This window comes from Nymphaea colorata, chromosome 10, assembly GCF_008831285.2.
Source record: "Nymphaea colorata isolate Beijing-Zhang1983 chromosome 10, ASM883128v2, whole genome shotgun sequence".
NCBI lineage: Eukaryota > Viridiplantae > Streptophyta > Magnoliopsida > Nymphaeales > Nymphaeaceae > Nymphaea > Nymphaea colorata.
The window spans coordinates 11,145,458-11,159,147 of NC_045147.1; the positions used below are offsets into that span (position 1 = coordinate 11,145,458).

At 38.2% G+C, this 13,690-nt stretch overlaps 1 protein-coding gene across 1 annotated transcript; it reads right to left on the minus strand.

Annotated features, from left to right (window-relative positions):
• Positions 1 to 1,226: 1,226 nt before the first annotated feature.
• LOC116262605 (very-long-chain aldehyde decarbonylase GL1-10-like) lies at positions 1,227 to 6,482 on the minus strand. Its single transcript, XM_031642094.2, has 5 exons — positions 6,129 to 6,482; positions 5,713 to 6,038; positions 2,018 to 2,162; positions 1,835 to 1,867; positions 1,227 to 1,433 (listed from the first exon to the last, which is right to left on the minus strand). Exons 1-5 carry the CDS (start codon positions 6,456 to 6,458, stop codon positions 1,359 to 1,361), a joined length of 909 nt encoding a protein of 302 aa, XP_031497954.1. The 5' UTR covers positions 6,459 to 6,482; the 3' UTR covers positions 1,227 to 1,358.
• Positions 6,483 to 13,690: the final 7,208 nt, after the last annotated feature.

Consider the following 13,690-nt stretch of genomic DNA (forward strand, 5'->3'; position numbering starts at 1 on the left):
TACTGTTTTTGTCTTGCTTCTTGCAGGTTACATTAATACCTTTGACCACCTCCAGTGTCTTGGCCTTCATCTAGCTAACCAAGTATCATCTATTGTACAACTGCAGCGTCATGCATTCACCTTTTCTATTATTGCCCTTTTTTTCCAGCATATACTTGCAGCTGCTTGGCCTTCATTGCTCGATCTCCTTCCTAACCCTCCTCCGTCTGCTTGCCTACACCTTTTTCTTACACCTTTGAACTTCTCCTCCTGGCTTTGGCAATATACATGGCAGTAATGGCTTATTATCTGTTGGTGGCAGATATGGGAGGAGTGCAACAATCTCCTCCTGGCTTTGGCAATATACATGGCAGTCATGGCTTATTATCTGTTGGTGGCAGATATGGGAGGAGCGCAACAATCGTGTGTTCATAGATACAGCCACTTCGGTGGACTCAGTTAGCTACGTGGAGAAGGCTGATATGCATCTGGCACTTCGCCTTGGCCAGCACTTGTGTTCGGCCTTAGATTAGCATTTCACTTGTTCTCTTGTTCTCACTCTTTTTTTTTTCACCTTTTGTTTGCTTCTTTGTATGATTTATTTTTCTTTATCTTTTTGCAGACTTTTCGTGTTCTTCAGTGACTACTCGTCACTCAATTTTGTTATTGAATTCCCATTTTGTCGGCTATCTCTTTCCCCCCACACACACCTCCCCCACCCCCCAAACTCAACTTAGCTCTCATAGCAGTACCCTAATTCCAGAACAATACTCCTTAATACTCTAACTGAGGACATGCTTAATATCATGGTTGCAAGTCATTTGAAATTCAAGTAGGGAAGTCGTCTAGAAATTTAATAGGCAGGGAACCTCTTATTGATTTCCTCGGATTAAACATCCTTCTTCAAATTCATTTTAATGTTTTTCTTTCACATAAACATTAGGTCATTTTGGCAGGGAAAGATCATGGTAAAGAGGTTTTCAATTGGAAATTTCTTCTCCTTGACATTTCGCAACAAAAGGGCCTTTTCACGGGTCTTATAAGAAGCTCAAACCAAGATTAGAGATATCTAGATCGCTCACTTGAAACCATAATCAAATGACTGCAACAAGCATATGCTAATGTCAACAACTGGCTAATTAGAGAAGAATGAGCCAGCACATTTACAACCTCAAAGAGCTCAAAACTTGGCTGAATACCTAGACTTCTTGAGGAGCACATTGTGATAGGAACAGTTCTAGCATTAAGTTCCCAAGTTGGTGAGTTACATATATAGTTCAACTAAATAAACAGTATGTAAATGGAAATATTGCTCTTTATTGAATAAGGCAAGGGGCCTATGTTGAAGCAACCTTAGCATGTCTTTGCACTACTGCTCATCATTGAGATTTCAAGTCATGGGATGACTCCTGTAACATTTGTAGATTTCCTTCTATAGACAAGGTCCTTTTCATCTGCAAGACAGTTTGCAATGTAAGAGAAATAATCAGATACAAAAGAAGGAAAAATAGAGGCACTAGAAGCAATTGTATGAACAGCTAATTCACGGCAGGATATATGTATATATATATATATATATATATATATATATATATTAACACAAAAAAATAAAATGAAGCAAACATTTAAATAAACAAGTCATTTTAAATAAAAACATGGCATGTTAATGAACAATAACTCTAAAAACAGAATGAAAACTAAGTTGGAAAAAATTAAATCACATATCATTCAGCAGTTTGGATTGGTTTCAATCTGAAAAACACTCAAGTATGTGTAAATACCCAATTTGGGTACGGGTACGTGAACCTTATTGAAATACCCATGCGACTTAAATGAATAATATTGAAAGACTCACATTTGCTAAGCATGTTTTTCGGTACTGATAACCCTGCAATAGATGAATATAAACAGAAACATAAGATTTGATTTGTCAAGCAGATTTAAGAACAGAAAGAGTAAGAAACCTGGAAATTCATTGAAGAAATCATGATAACCAAGATAGAGTAGGTGAGTTTTGATGGCCGGTAGACTGATTAACCTTGTAAGTTCCATAGATGTAATCACAGTATGTAAAAGTAGAGGCAAAATTGCTTTGGCTCTTTCCAACATAGTGATGGAAATCATGGTATTCTGCACCTCCATAGAATGGAATAAATTTATTGGGGCTCCAAGGGAAGTCATGCCTGGGTAGAACACAGGACAGATGTTAACAGTTGATAAAGGCAAAGAAATATTGTAGAGCAAGTTACAAGGCAGAGATGCCTCTTGAGGCATATAAGCAACGAAATATAAGATATTGCAACTTTTCTTGATAAACAATAGCTTTCAGATAGTTCTCGTTTTATATCATGCCATGATATTTCAACACAATGACAAAGGGGAATATTGATATTCAGAAAGACCGTCTACTCAAGCAAGAATCTGGGAAGCGGGATGATACCAAAGTGCTGCAGTATTGATATTCAGAAAGACCATCTCTTTGGTTGTTAGAAGGAACAAAGGAAACTACAATAAATAAAGCCAGTTGAACATTTCTAAAGTGAAAAAGGGGAAAGAGACAATTCAATTTCAAACTTCTCTAGAAAATTCTGTCGTTTTGCCTTATTTTTAGAACAGTTTGCACATTCATGATGCATAACATTATCTGAATGGTAGCAACAAAATGAGGGCACTCTAAACTTCCAGTTCAACGCCAAATGAACTCTTCGCTTCTAATCCAAATGTAGGACACACTTTTTGATTTTCTTGCTTAATATGTCTGCCAATAAACTTGCGCCACGATTACCGAAGACAACCACAGAGAAGTGTACATCCAACATTATCAGGAAATTATGAAACCAAAATCTTGAATTAAACTAGAGAAAGTTGGAAAGCGCCAACTAAAAATTTATAACTCAAGCAATTTGAAAACGTAAAATTTGTGAGTCCCAAGGACACCCACACCACGAAGCCTTCGAGAAATGCTGGATGTTAATGATCTAGATGGGACGCCACCACCCTCTTCAGAAACAAGCCAAGTCTTTGCAGAAACGAGGATCAAAGATTGTTCAATCTTAAACATGCTCTCGATGGAGTGGTTCACAGAGTCAGGTTCAATTCCATTTAATCAAGCTGGCATTGGACAAGATGGTGCTCAGCTCATGCTTCATCAACATAACCAGTATATATATAATGTTATATATATATATATATATATCGTCTGTCATGAAGAGCAGCCATGTTTTGGTGCAGGTCTGTAAAGGAGGAGAAGTGACACTGGAAGAGTGAAGGCTTTTTCTGCAGGCCTGGTGAGAGAAGAGCGGCGGTCTCCTTCGCTGGTCATAGTCGACTGCATTAACAAGAGGGTTTTAAGATCTGTTAATGGCGAAGGTACGCTTTTGGCCCTTTTCCTCTTTATTTTCTCGTTTAGGATATGATGTTCATCAAGGAGTCCATTATTCTTCCTTGCTAAAGGTTTTTCCTCATCATCGTCATAGTCAGTTTCTATAATCAGGTAAACCCTAATAACTTCTCCATTTTTTCTGAAAATCACAGATTTTTTTCCGTGCTTAACTGACGGTGATAAAATTTTCCAGAATCCACCAATCCAGACTGAATTCGAGGTTTTCTGGGGAGAAAGAGCTGGCTCGAGCGTCTGCCCTTCCATGCCCTGTGCCTTCTCCTCATTGTCGACGCCGTACCATCGACCATAACCAGGTGCTCTTTCACAACTGAGCCCGTTTGCCCTGGTAGGTAAGCTTTGTTGGTGCATTTGAGTCACACCGGCTATGGTCGTCTACCAGCGCCGAAGTTCCGCAAAAGAATTTCAAGACGTAGATTATAATGGAGGCTTTTTCTTTCACAATTTTATAAGGCTTCGATGAGTTCTGTAATCATCTCAAGCCATCTAACCATTTAAACAAGCAGTAGACAAGATAAAGTTGAAAATTTTGTATTTATAAATAAACACCAGACATAATTACAACTTATCTATATGAACAATGACTCTTTGTTTTTAGGACACTTGTTTGAAAGACAAGGGTTGTAGAAACAGTTGTTCTTGCAACCAAATCATATTTGAGGGGTTGTTTTGTAACAAGAACACTTTGTATGCCTAAAAATTGAAATAAATTCATTAAACACTTTAATAAGTGTTTCATAAATATATTACTTAGATTTTTAAGATATATTCGTAATGTATATTCATGCACCTGTTCCATTTGCCAAATCGACAATGAATGAAGGGTCTTACTACAGTACTACATATAACGTAATTATTTAATCTCGTACTCACAAACTGAAACTGAAGCCTATGTTTTTGTAAATCCGATCCAATTACACTCATGTATACTTGAGTGAAGCTGACAATTATTGACAACCTAAATGGTCACTTACTGCGCGGTTCACGACTGCCCATCATTAAGGGTTGTTTTTTGGCGTTAAGAATTTATTTTCTTTTGGCAGTAGCTGAGCTTTTATTAGAAAGGTCAGATGTCAGTCTCGACAAACTATTTTGGAACCGTATCCTAGAAAATTTTGCATTAGCTGCTAAGTGCTAAGTATGTCTAAATTTGATTTAGATAGTATATCCTATTCATCAACTGCTTATAAAAAATCAAATATGAAAAAAAATTTAATATAGGATTAATATCCTAGAAAATTTTGCATTAGCTGCTAAGTGCTAAGTGTGTCTAAATTTGATTTAGATAGTTTATCCTATTCATCAACTACTTATGAAAAATCAAATATGAAAAAATTTTTAATATCCGATTAATGAATGTTATCGGAGCAGATTCATATTCAATTCACATTCAAATTAAATAAAAACCCACGGATTAGGATCGGATCTAGTTTTTAATAAATATTCTATATCGAATGTTTGAAAGTTAATTCTTAAGATACTGTTATAAGACAGTTCATACTCTATTTAAAACTCAGGCTTGGGTTTAGATGTGGTTTGAAAAAAAAAAAACAGAAGATTCCAAACAGATCTGAACTGCGGATTTGTATTTGGTATTTGGTTTTTAATATAGTCTTTTCTTTATTGGTATCTGAATTCAAATGCAAATACGTAAACATCTTAAAATTCCGAAAACGTGAACATCCTAAGAAAGTAGATATAGTTAAGAATATATCACATTCGAATCTCTATCCATTTAACTTCCCTATGGCTTGGTGCTTACATTGAAAAATCGACCGAGGAATTCGAATTCTAGCAGCTCCATGCATTTTTTTAAAACTAGATATAGTACTTATTTTAGAAAAATATTTTATATCTTATGATATGGAATTTCTTGCATGAATTTTTTATGTATACTTTACTTCTAGAGGCAAAGTCACAGACAAGCTGGTGCCTCTCAAGGTTTCTTTATTTTCAAATTAAATATATTTAAATATATACTGATTATGTGCATGGCGTACACAGTGCACAGCCTTTAAGAAAAGGCTAACTGTGCACTTAAGCCTGAACATATAACCAGGTTCCAATGTCTAGAGTGTTTAAGTATATGAAAATCTATAAAAGGTGTTCCATTCTAATTTTTTTTCTGATTCCCCACTGTTTAGCTGCTGTATGTAGTCTCTAATTGTCACAATAAGATCATATTTCAGTCGGGATTCTTATGACCATCAGTCGCCAAAGGAGGAAAAAAAAAATTTAACAGGCAACAGAACACTGCACATGAATCGAACGTGGTCATGAAACACGAAGAAGAAAGATTGAAGAGAGGGAGGAGTGCCAGGAATGAGCATTACCCGCAGTGAGACTCGACGGCCTGAAGCTGTCGCAGAAAGAGCCACGCGGTGAAGGTCAGAACATGGCAAGGGGCGATGGCGGGGCCGGCAACGGTTGGCAACGACAGGATCAGGATATCCACCCAGTGGCCATAATTTGTACAGATGCCGATGGGAGCGGTGTACTCATGGTGGACGCGGTGGAACTTGTCGTAAGCCCACGGCGAGTGCATCAACCTGTGAACCCAGTACACCCCATAGTCTTCCACCAGCATATAAACAAGGAGCTGGACGGCCACTTCCGGCCACAATGACGGCAATGGCAGGCTCGTTCTGATCCCCATCAGCTACATAAAAGGAAAGAAGGCCACCATAGAATTAGTGAAGGAAAGAAGACTACTTAGTGCGTAAAAGTTCATGATGTCATGATCGGTCACCTTGAAGAAGGGGATGAAAATGGACTCAATGGGAGTGATCGCAATGAGCTGGATGATAAACACATCTTTGTAGCACTGCAGCACGCGGGAGAAGGGTATCCTCACATTTGGTTGTACCTTGAACTTATTGACAAGCTTTGGACTCATCGCCTCAATGAGAGCTAGTGGTAGAGAGCAGAGGACCATAAACCAGAAAAACAGGAAGAAGATGATGAAGTAGATGAAGTAGTCGGGCATGGTGGCGGAGTATCTGAACCAGAGGGTCTCAGCGTGAGTGAGAGGCCTCCCTAGACTCGCCGCTGCTTCCTCCAAGCTGCTGAAAGGCAACATCCTCTGACTGAGTGACGAGTAGCAGGGTGGTACAGGTGCGAAAGGCGGAAAGAATGGAGGGGCGCTCGTCCGTCTCCCTGTCTCTCTTTATGCTGCTGCCACCGATGATCTTCGTGCATGGACGGCGGAGGAACCATTAATGTTGACGGGCGAGGGAGACTGATCCACCAACTCCTGGAGATTTAAAAAAAAAGGAGTTGGTTCTCTCGAGCTTCATTCATAATCTGTCCCCTGGCTGCAATGACAGCTGCAGTTGAATTTACCATTCAGAAACACTTCTCAGTAAAGCAGCACAGGTAAAGATTTCAAAAGTTCGCCTTGTAAATTTTACAGTAGAAAGAAGCAGGAATTCTTCTTCTTTCTCGACTACCATTCTGCATGCTGTCTTTTATGAAGAGCCGGCTTGGAAGAAATGCCTATGCGACTATGAATGCAATACGTTGGTAGAACGCTATTTCGAGAGAAAGTGCTCTACGAGGTAGAACTTGGACCTGCTTCAGAGAATTAGTAACTTTCTTTGAATGATGCATTTTTCTTGTAAATTTTTTGAAACAATTGTTTTTTTTTTCGTAATTTTTCTAACAGGAGCTATGTGTTTGCTAAAATGATAAAAACTTAATTTAATTAGTGATAGAGTATAATGCTGAAAAACAATTGTTACTAATTTTCTCTTTTGTTAAATTAATAGCACATTCACTTGAGACATGGTTATGTACACCGAAGTGCACAGTGCACAACGCATATGGAGATGTGGATAATGCAAAGGTGCAGAGACTTGTGCATATAACGAGCTTCATATTCACTTTGACCACCTACTTTATAGTGCTTACAAAAAGGGAGACCATTGCTAATTAGAAATGAGAAAACTTGATTTGACTATAAGCGAATGACAGGCCTGAAAAATGAAATTTATCTAAAATAATTAAGCAAGAAAAAATAAATATATAGGAGAGAAACTAGTCCAAAGAATTCAAATAACAAAAAATTTAAAAAGGAAGGAGTCAAATAAGAAGCAAAAAAAAAAAAAAAATCGGTGTGCAGCGTGGGCTCAAACCTATACACAATGATGCAGCTAGATAGCCCCAGACTTAGGGTGGGGGAAGGGATACTTCGGCTCTTAGTCAGCTGATGAGATTTCCTTCTGCTCACCCAAAAATATTTTTTTGATGCATCTCCTCATCTTAATTTAAGAGACACGAGCTTCTTGTTGTAGATTGGATCAACTATGCACATTTCAGATATTAGAAAGCAGAAACATATTGTGCCCATTTTCAGAGATAAAAGAAATCTTCTAAATTCATTCAACCTGATATTTATTCTTTATTCTAGGACGAGTTCATCTTTTATTCAAGGCTGTTTAAGCAAGATGAATCGATGCCATTTGAAAAGTACATGTATTTCCTTCTATCTAACTCATTCATTTGCTTTTATAGTTTTGTTGTACTTGTGTCATCTCTTATGAAGATAAACTCTGCTTACATCCCCTTGCACTAGAACATGCAAAATGATCTTGATGTCGTCTGAAAAATAGACGTACTGCATGTGTATTTAACTCCCTTATTTCTTTCCTTTTTTTTGTTGTTATATTGGTGCCGTTTAATCATAGAACCAAATTTTAGCATAAAAATTTCGTTTTCCATTCAAGCGAATCAAGGGCAAATTAAGGCAAGTCTAAACATTTGTCAGCGAAAATAGGAACTTTTGCTGACAAAACTGAAAAATCTAGACCCATTAATTTTTACAGGCAGTATGCACTTTGATCTGACAGCCTTCCTTGATCAGTTGGGCGTAGTTTTCACTCCATCAATAACTGTAAAGAATTTTCTTGAGTTAAAAGGTCTCAATCTTCCCATTAATAATAAGAATGAGACCTATCCCCGACAACCACAGAACGCTGGTAGGAGCTCTGCGTAGAGACCACTTGCATGGGTCAATCTTTAAGGCTGACATCGATCTGACCTTTATTGCTGAAGATGGTCTAATCTTTCAGGCAATTTGGTGATGGAACGGAAAAGACTTACAATGAGACTGAGGGGTCCTCTATTTTTTGTATTTTATTTTTTATTTTAACAATACCGAGTCGGGTTCTTCTCCTACCAGTATCGAATAGAACATGCTGAACAAGATTTTCTTCATGTAAAACCTGCTCGATTTAGATCAGGAAAATCTTATGGATTTTATGAAACCATGTGCTATGGCTCGAATACGTAGTCTTTCGATAGGAGCAGTTGACAATGGAATCCGATTTTTCCCATTATTTTCGTATCCGTAATAGTGCGAAAAGAAGGCCTGGCTCCTGGTTGTTCAGGAATAGTGGCGTTGAGCTTCTCGACTTGACTAACCCGCAAGTCTGATCAGCTATACTACTTTGAGGAAAAATAGTCATCCAGCACAAGTGGATTTGATATCGAAGGCTACCATAGATGTACCAAGATATTAAAATCATGGATCTTTAGTCCAGACTCTCCAAAAACAGTTCTTTGGTTTTCAAAATGTAATGCAGATCTAAAATCCTCAGTTGTAGAATCCATTGTTTGCATCAACATTGGATTCTATCTAACGCAGACTCAAGTTCGACCTCAAATTTGAGATATAGAAGTTATCAAACTTAGCCCTAGGGATTTGCAGGACGTGGACTTCTCCAGCTGTTCATGGATGCTCTGGCCTCTTACTCATGCAGCCCAATGAATGCATCCGGATGCATGTGTGACAGGTCTAGATGGCCAGAGGATTTCAACTCTTCAATCGGGAATTTGTATTTTTACTGTACACTGACCATTAATTTTCGGTCTGCAAGGGTGTAACTCTCCTGGTGGCAGATTACACAAATATCGAGGCCTATTCTCCAGTAAAGTCTTTTTCTAAATTAAAAGTGGATATGAATGTTTGCTCAGATATAATTTATTTTGAACTTGCAATAGTTGACTTTGCTCCAACTGACCATGGCTGGGAGGTTGGTGGCTTCAATAAATATTCTCTTTGAGGAAAGGGCATTGGCATAAGAGATTATCAGATGCATGTAAAAGTGTAGCATATTAAACCCCACTTGCAACACCTTTCTTATAATTTTCTACATACACAAGGGAGTAAATACCAGAAACATTTGGAATTGTGCATTTTTTTTTTTAGAAAGAATACCAACCTCTGGCATGCCATGTTAGGAGGTCGCCCACCAACTCAGAGGAAAGTGATGTCTCCACAGGGAAATCACTTAGTGAAGGGGACCAAACGCCTTATGTGGCACCATTTGTTCTTAAGAGCGTAGCGTAGCTGGTTGGTTTGAAGAAAGACAAACATCTTCAATTGAATTCTAGTTGGTGGTACTCTTTTGAACTGCAAACGGTGGCATGTACAATACTCAAGTTGAAGGATGTACCGTAATACTACATCCCAAAGCAACCCTAAACCCTAAAAGAGTTCGAAGGGAGGTGGCATTTGCCTCTCTTGTGCTGCCTTGTTTGACATCATTCCTTGGTAGCATGGAATTTTACCTCATTATGCCATGATTTTCTCATTTACTCGGCCCAGCAACTATACAAACACTTAGCAAACCAACGGAAGAAGGAATCATTTTAACATGATAATGCAGGTGGAGTAAGATGTTTTCCATGGAACCTTGGAATTATTAGTTCCCTGCACTGAAGCTCCCACTTCAATGTCCTTGGAACCATTTCTATTACAGAGAAAACAACAATCTTATTGAGAATACACAAAAATGGGGCTTCAAAAGTAATTTATATTCTTCATGCCAAAACATCATAAACAACAATCTTATTGACGGCACCCAAAATAGAGCTTCAGAAGTCATTTAAATTCTTCAAGTCAAAATATCAGTGGTAGAGATACATGGGTGCTGGTGTGGCAATAGCGGAGATAGGTGAGGGCTGACGTCGGCCACTGCCGCATAAGTCCATTAAAACTTTCATGGAAAAAAAATCAAAATTACATTATGATAATTAAAAAGTAGATAGGATGCCTGCATTTGAGACGTGGGCTAATGACTCAAGTACCAAAAAGTCCTGACTCCACCATTGCAAACAGGCTTTCATTTTTCTCAAAATATAGGTATCAAAGATTAAACTAGTCTTTCTCCGTCTTTAACATCATGAGTTAATTTGCAGTCAAAGATGGACAATCTAGCTAGGGACAGATTCATAAGCAGTAGCATCGTTCAGGAGCCTCACTTTGGCTAAGCATGCTTTCTAATACCTATAACCCTTGGAGAAGATAAACGAAGATAATTCATTTAAAGCAGATGCGACAATTACTTTTTTTTCCTTATTTTTCTTTTAATCATCATTCATGTTGGATCTGACAGTGCAAATTAGATAGTTGAATGTTGAATCTAGCATTTTGTAGCTCTGCACGTCCATATAGAATGGAATGAATTTGGTGTGGGCAAAACTCGTGGAGTGATGTTACGGTTGGTAAAGGTGAATCACTGCCTCACATTTATGAGCTTTCACTGCTTTTAGGTCGAGCACCATAAGTTGAGAATACACGAATCTTAGCTGCGTGTACCCATGCCTACATTGGTCCCCAAACATTTCAAGCTACTAAATTCTTTATTTCCAAAATATTGGCATACCGTGTGATTGCACATCGGTCCATATAGGACTATTTTCTCTTACTTTTTGATTTTAAAAGTATTTAGAAATATTTCAAATTGATAAGTAGAAAATGTGGAAAGAAAACTAATCGGTAGTAGTGGAGCTATTGTGTGATTGGTGTGGGCCAGTGTCCACGCCAAGCCTTGGAATACTTATTGTTACTGAGCTGGACCTACGTTAAGCCATATGTTGTGTCCACACCAGACTTAGGTATGTGCCCTACAAGCATTCATCCTACTGTAACAGAGGCTGGTTAGTGTCTCTTAACCAAAATTTTCTGGTTCTACCACTTTTTACCGGCTGTATATCTCATTGGCAAGGGACCAACCGGTAGGTATGGATCCAAACTAGCCAATAACAATGGTTTAAGCTATTTAATATATATAAATAGATCTTATAGATTATTAATTTTCATTTGCATGCCCATATTTTAATTGCAATTTAAATACAGGCTACGATGTCTTACAATCTTAACAGATTTGAGAACTTGTAGTTAGGGGTGAACAACGAGCTCGACTTGTTAAAGCTCGGCTCATTAAAGTTCGGGCCAAGTCATTTGCTTAACGAGTTGAGCTCGAGTTCATCAGTTGACTCGTTCAAATAATCGAGTTGAGTTTGAGTTCACTGAACTCAAACATTTTTTAAATTTTAAAACTGATATATTGATGTAAATTAATTATGTAAGTTTTTACAAAAGCTCATTCAAGTTTGTTGAGCCTTAATTGAGTCGAGCTCGATTTATGACAAAGTAATAGTTCATATATTCAAACAAATTTGTCGAGCCTTAATCGAGTCGAGCTCAACATGTAACTGCCGAGTCATGCTCAAACTACTTCTGTTGAGTTATTATCAAGATTGAGGTTTCATTAGTTGAGGCTCGAGCTGGCTGAACTCGCGATTGACTTGCTTGTGTTCACCTCTACTTGTAGCAGAAAGATGGTAAATACAGGTTAAAATGCCAAAAACACTTTGCTCGGTTGGAACGACTCATGACCAGTAAAATCAACCAACCTGGTCACTTCATTTGTCTCAAGATTTCGCACCCTAATCTAGAGTAAAAAAGCAGCATGAAGCCCCCATTAAAATCCAAAGCACAACGAAAGGAAAGAGGCGAAAAAGTAAATAAAACAAGTAGCTAAAAGGAATATATATATATATATGAGAGAGAGAGAGAGAGAGAGAGAGAGAGAGAGAGAGAGAGAGAAATGATCTTTCATCATTTCAAAAGGATCAACAGGTTGGAGATTACACAAGAAACAGTAAAGCTTTTAATCCCATAAAGCACATGCATCATGTAGTAGGTCAGGCTGGTGGTCTGGTAAAAGTCTGGTTATCAATTTGATTGTCGTGGGTCAGATTTCTGTAGACTGGAAACAATAGTAGATACTATTCTTGAGTTGAGTTGAAGAGAATAATCTAAGTTCACCCATATCCTAAAATAACTGTGGATCATTCAACACATTAACCTAAAATAACTGTGGATCATTCAACACATTAATGAGTCACCATTACAGTCATGTTGGTATGGAACGGACACAATGAAAAATATGTTGATCTTTGCCTCCCTAAGTCCCGTACTCCCATCCCCGACACCTGTAGACTATCGTGCTTTGATCAGCTGAAAAAAGTACGTGGAATTTTCCCATTTGTCATTGTCACGATTACTCGTTGGTCATCGACAAGTCCAGTGTCACCATTACCGTGGGCCTAGCATAGTTTGAAACTCCCACATAAATGAGTGACTTCATCCCGTCCTGGTAGCGGAGGCGACACCCTCAATGGTTGTAAACCTAATTATTTTCTTCCTCCATGAGAATCAGGTCCCTCCAAGCAGGATTAAATCTCTCTTGGGCCAAAAACAAGAGATGTAAAAGTTTCATCCAGTGAAGTACTGCACTTTTAAAGATTAATTTATGCCTTCATATATGAAAATGAAACTCATATATATGAACATTATCCCTCTCCACCATATATGGATCGGCAGAGATATTTAAGTTTTACTCTTTTTCCGGGGTGAAATACGTTCGGTGATATTTAAGCAGCCTCTGTTAGACATTGTTATTGAAAGCCTACACCTTCAGGCTTCATGCTTCGAAGTCTTACGTGAAAATCCCTCAAAGTGTGAGGATGAGGCAGTGTGCGTGTGGCGCACGATCAGATGCATGCCTCAGGACACAATAGATTCTTTTCACTTCTCCCCCTTTCACCAAAATCCTACATGGTTGCGCCTCCCCCCCACCCCCCCAAGCCCTAATTGATTATGGATAAAGCAACCGGTCATCTGGCTGCAAGGACTTTTTGTGAGCGCCTCATGAATGTACTCCAAAAATTAAAAATATTCACTAAACACTATAACTACATGTACCATGTTGTCTTTAGCAATATCTTTCTCATACTAGTCCAAATTTAAAGTATGAGAAGAGCAAAAAATTTCTGGCTAAGTAACACACTAAAGGGTTGTTTGACATTACAAATAACATGTGAGTGTTCTATGTATCTGCCTCAACCTTGAGGTAGATTCATGGCCTCAATTTGAGGGCAGATACATGAAACACTCACACATTGTTCCTACTTCCTAATGCTAAATGGCCCCTAAGGCATAGTTGTCATCACATCTCATCA

Excerpts from the sequence above, each read along its gene's own strand:
- LOC116262605 (XM_031642094.2), bottom strand. The coding sequence starts at position 6,458 with ATGTTGCCTTTCAGCAGCTTGGAGGAAGCAGCGGCGAGTCTAGGGAGG. Across the intron at positions 6,039-6,128 it reads TTTTCATCCCCTTCTTCAAG|CTGATGGGGATCAGAACGAG; the intron begins GTGACCGATCAT and ends CCTTTTATGTAG. Across the intron at positions 1,434-1,834 it reads GAAAAACATGCTTAGCAAAT|ATGAAAAGGACCTTGTCTAT; the intron begins GTGAGTCTTTCA and ends ACTGTCTTGCAG.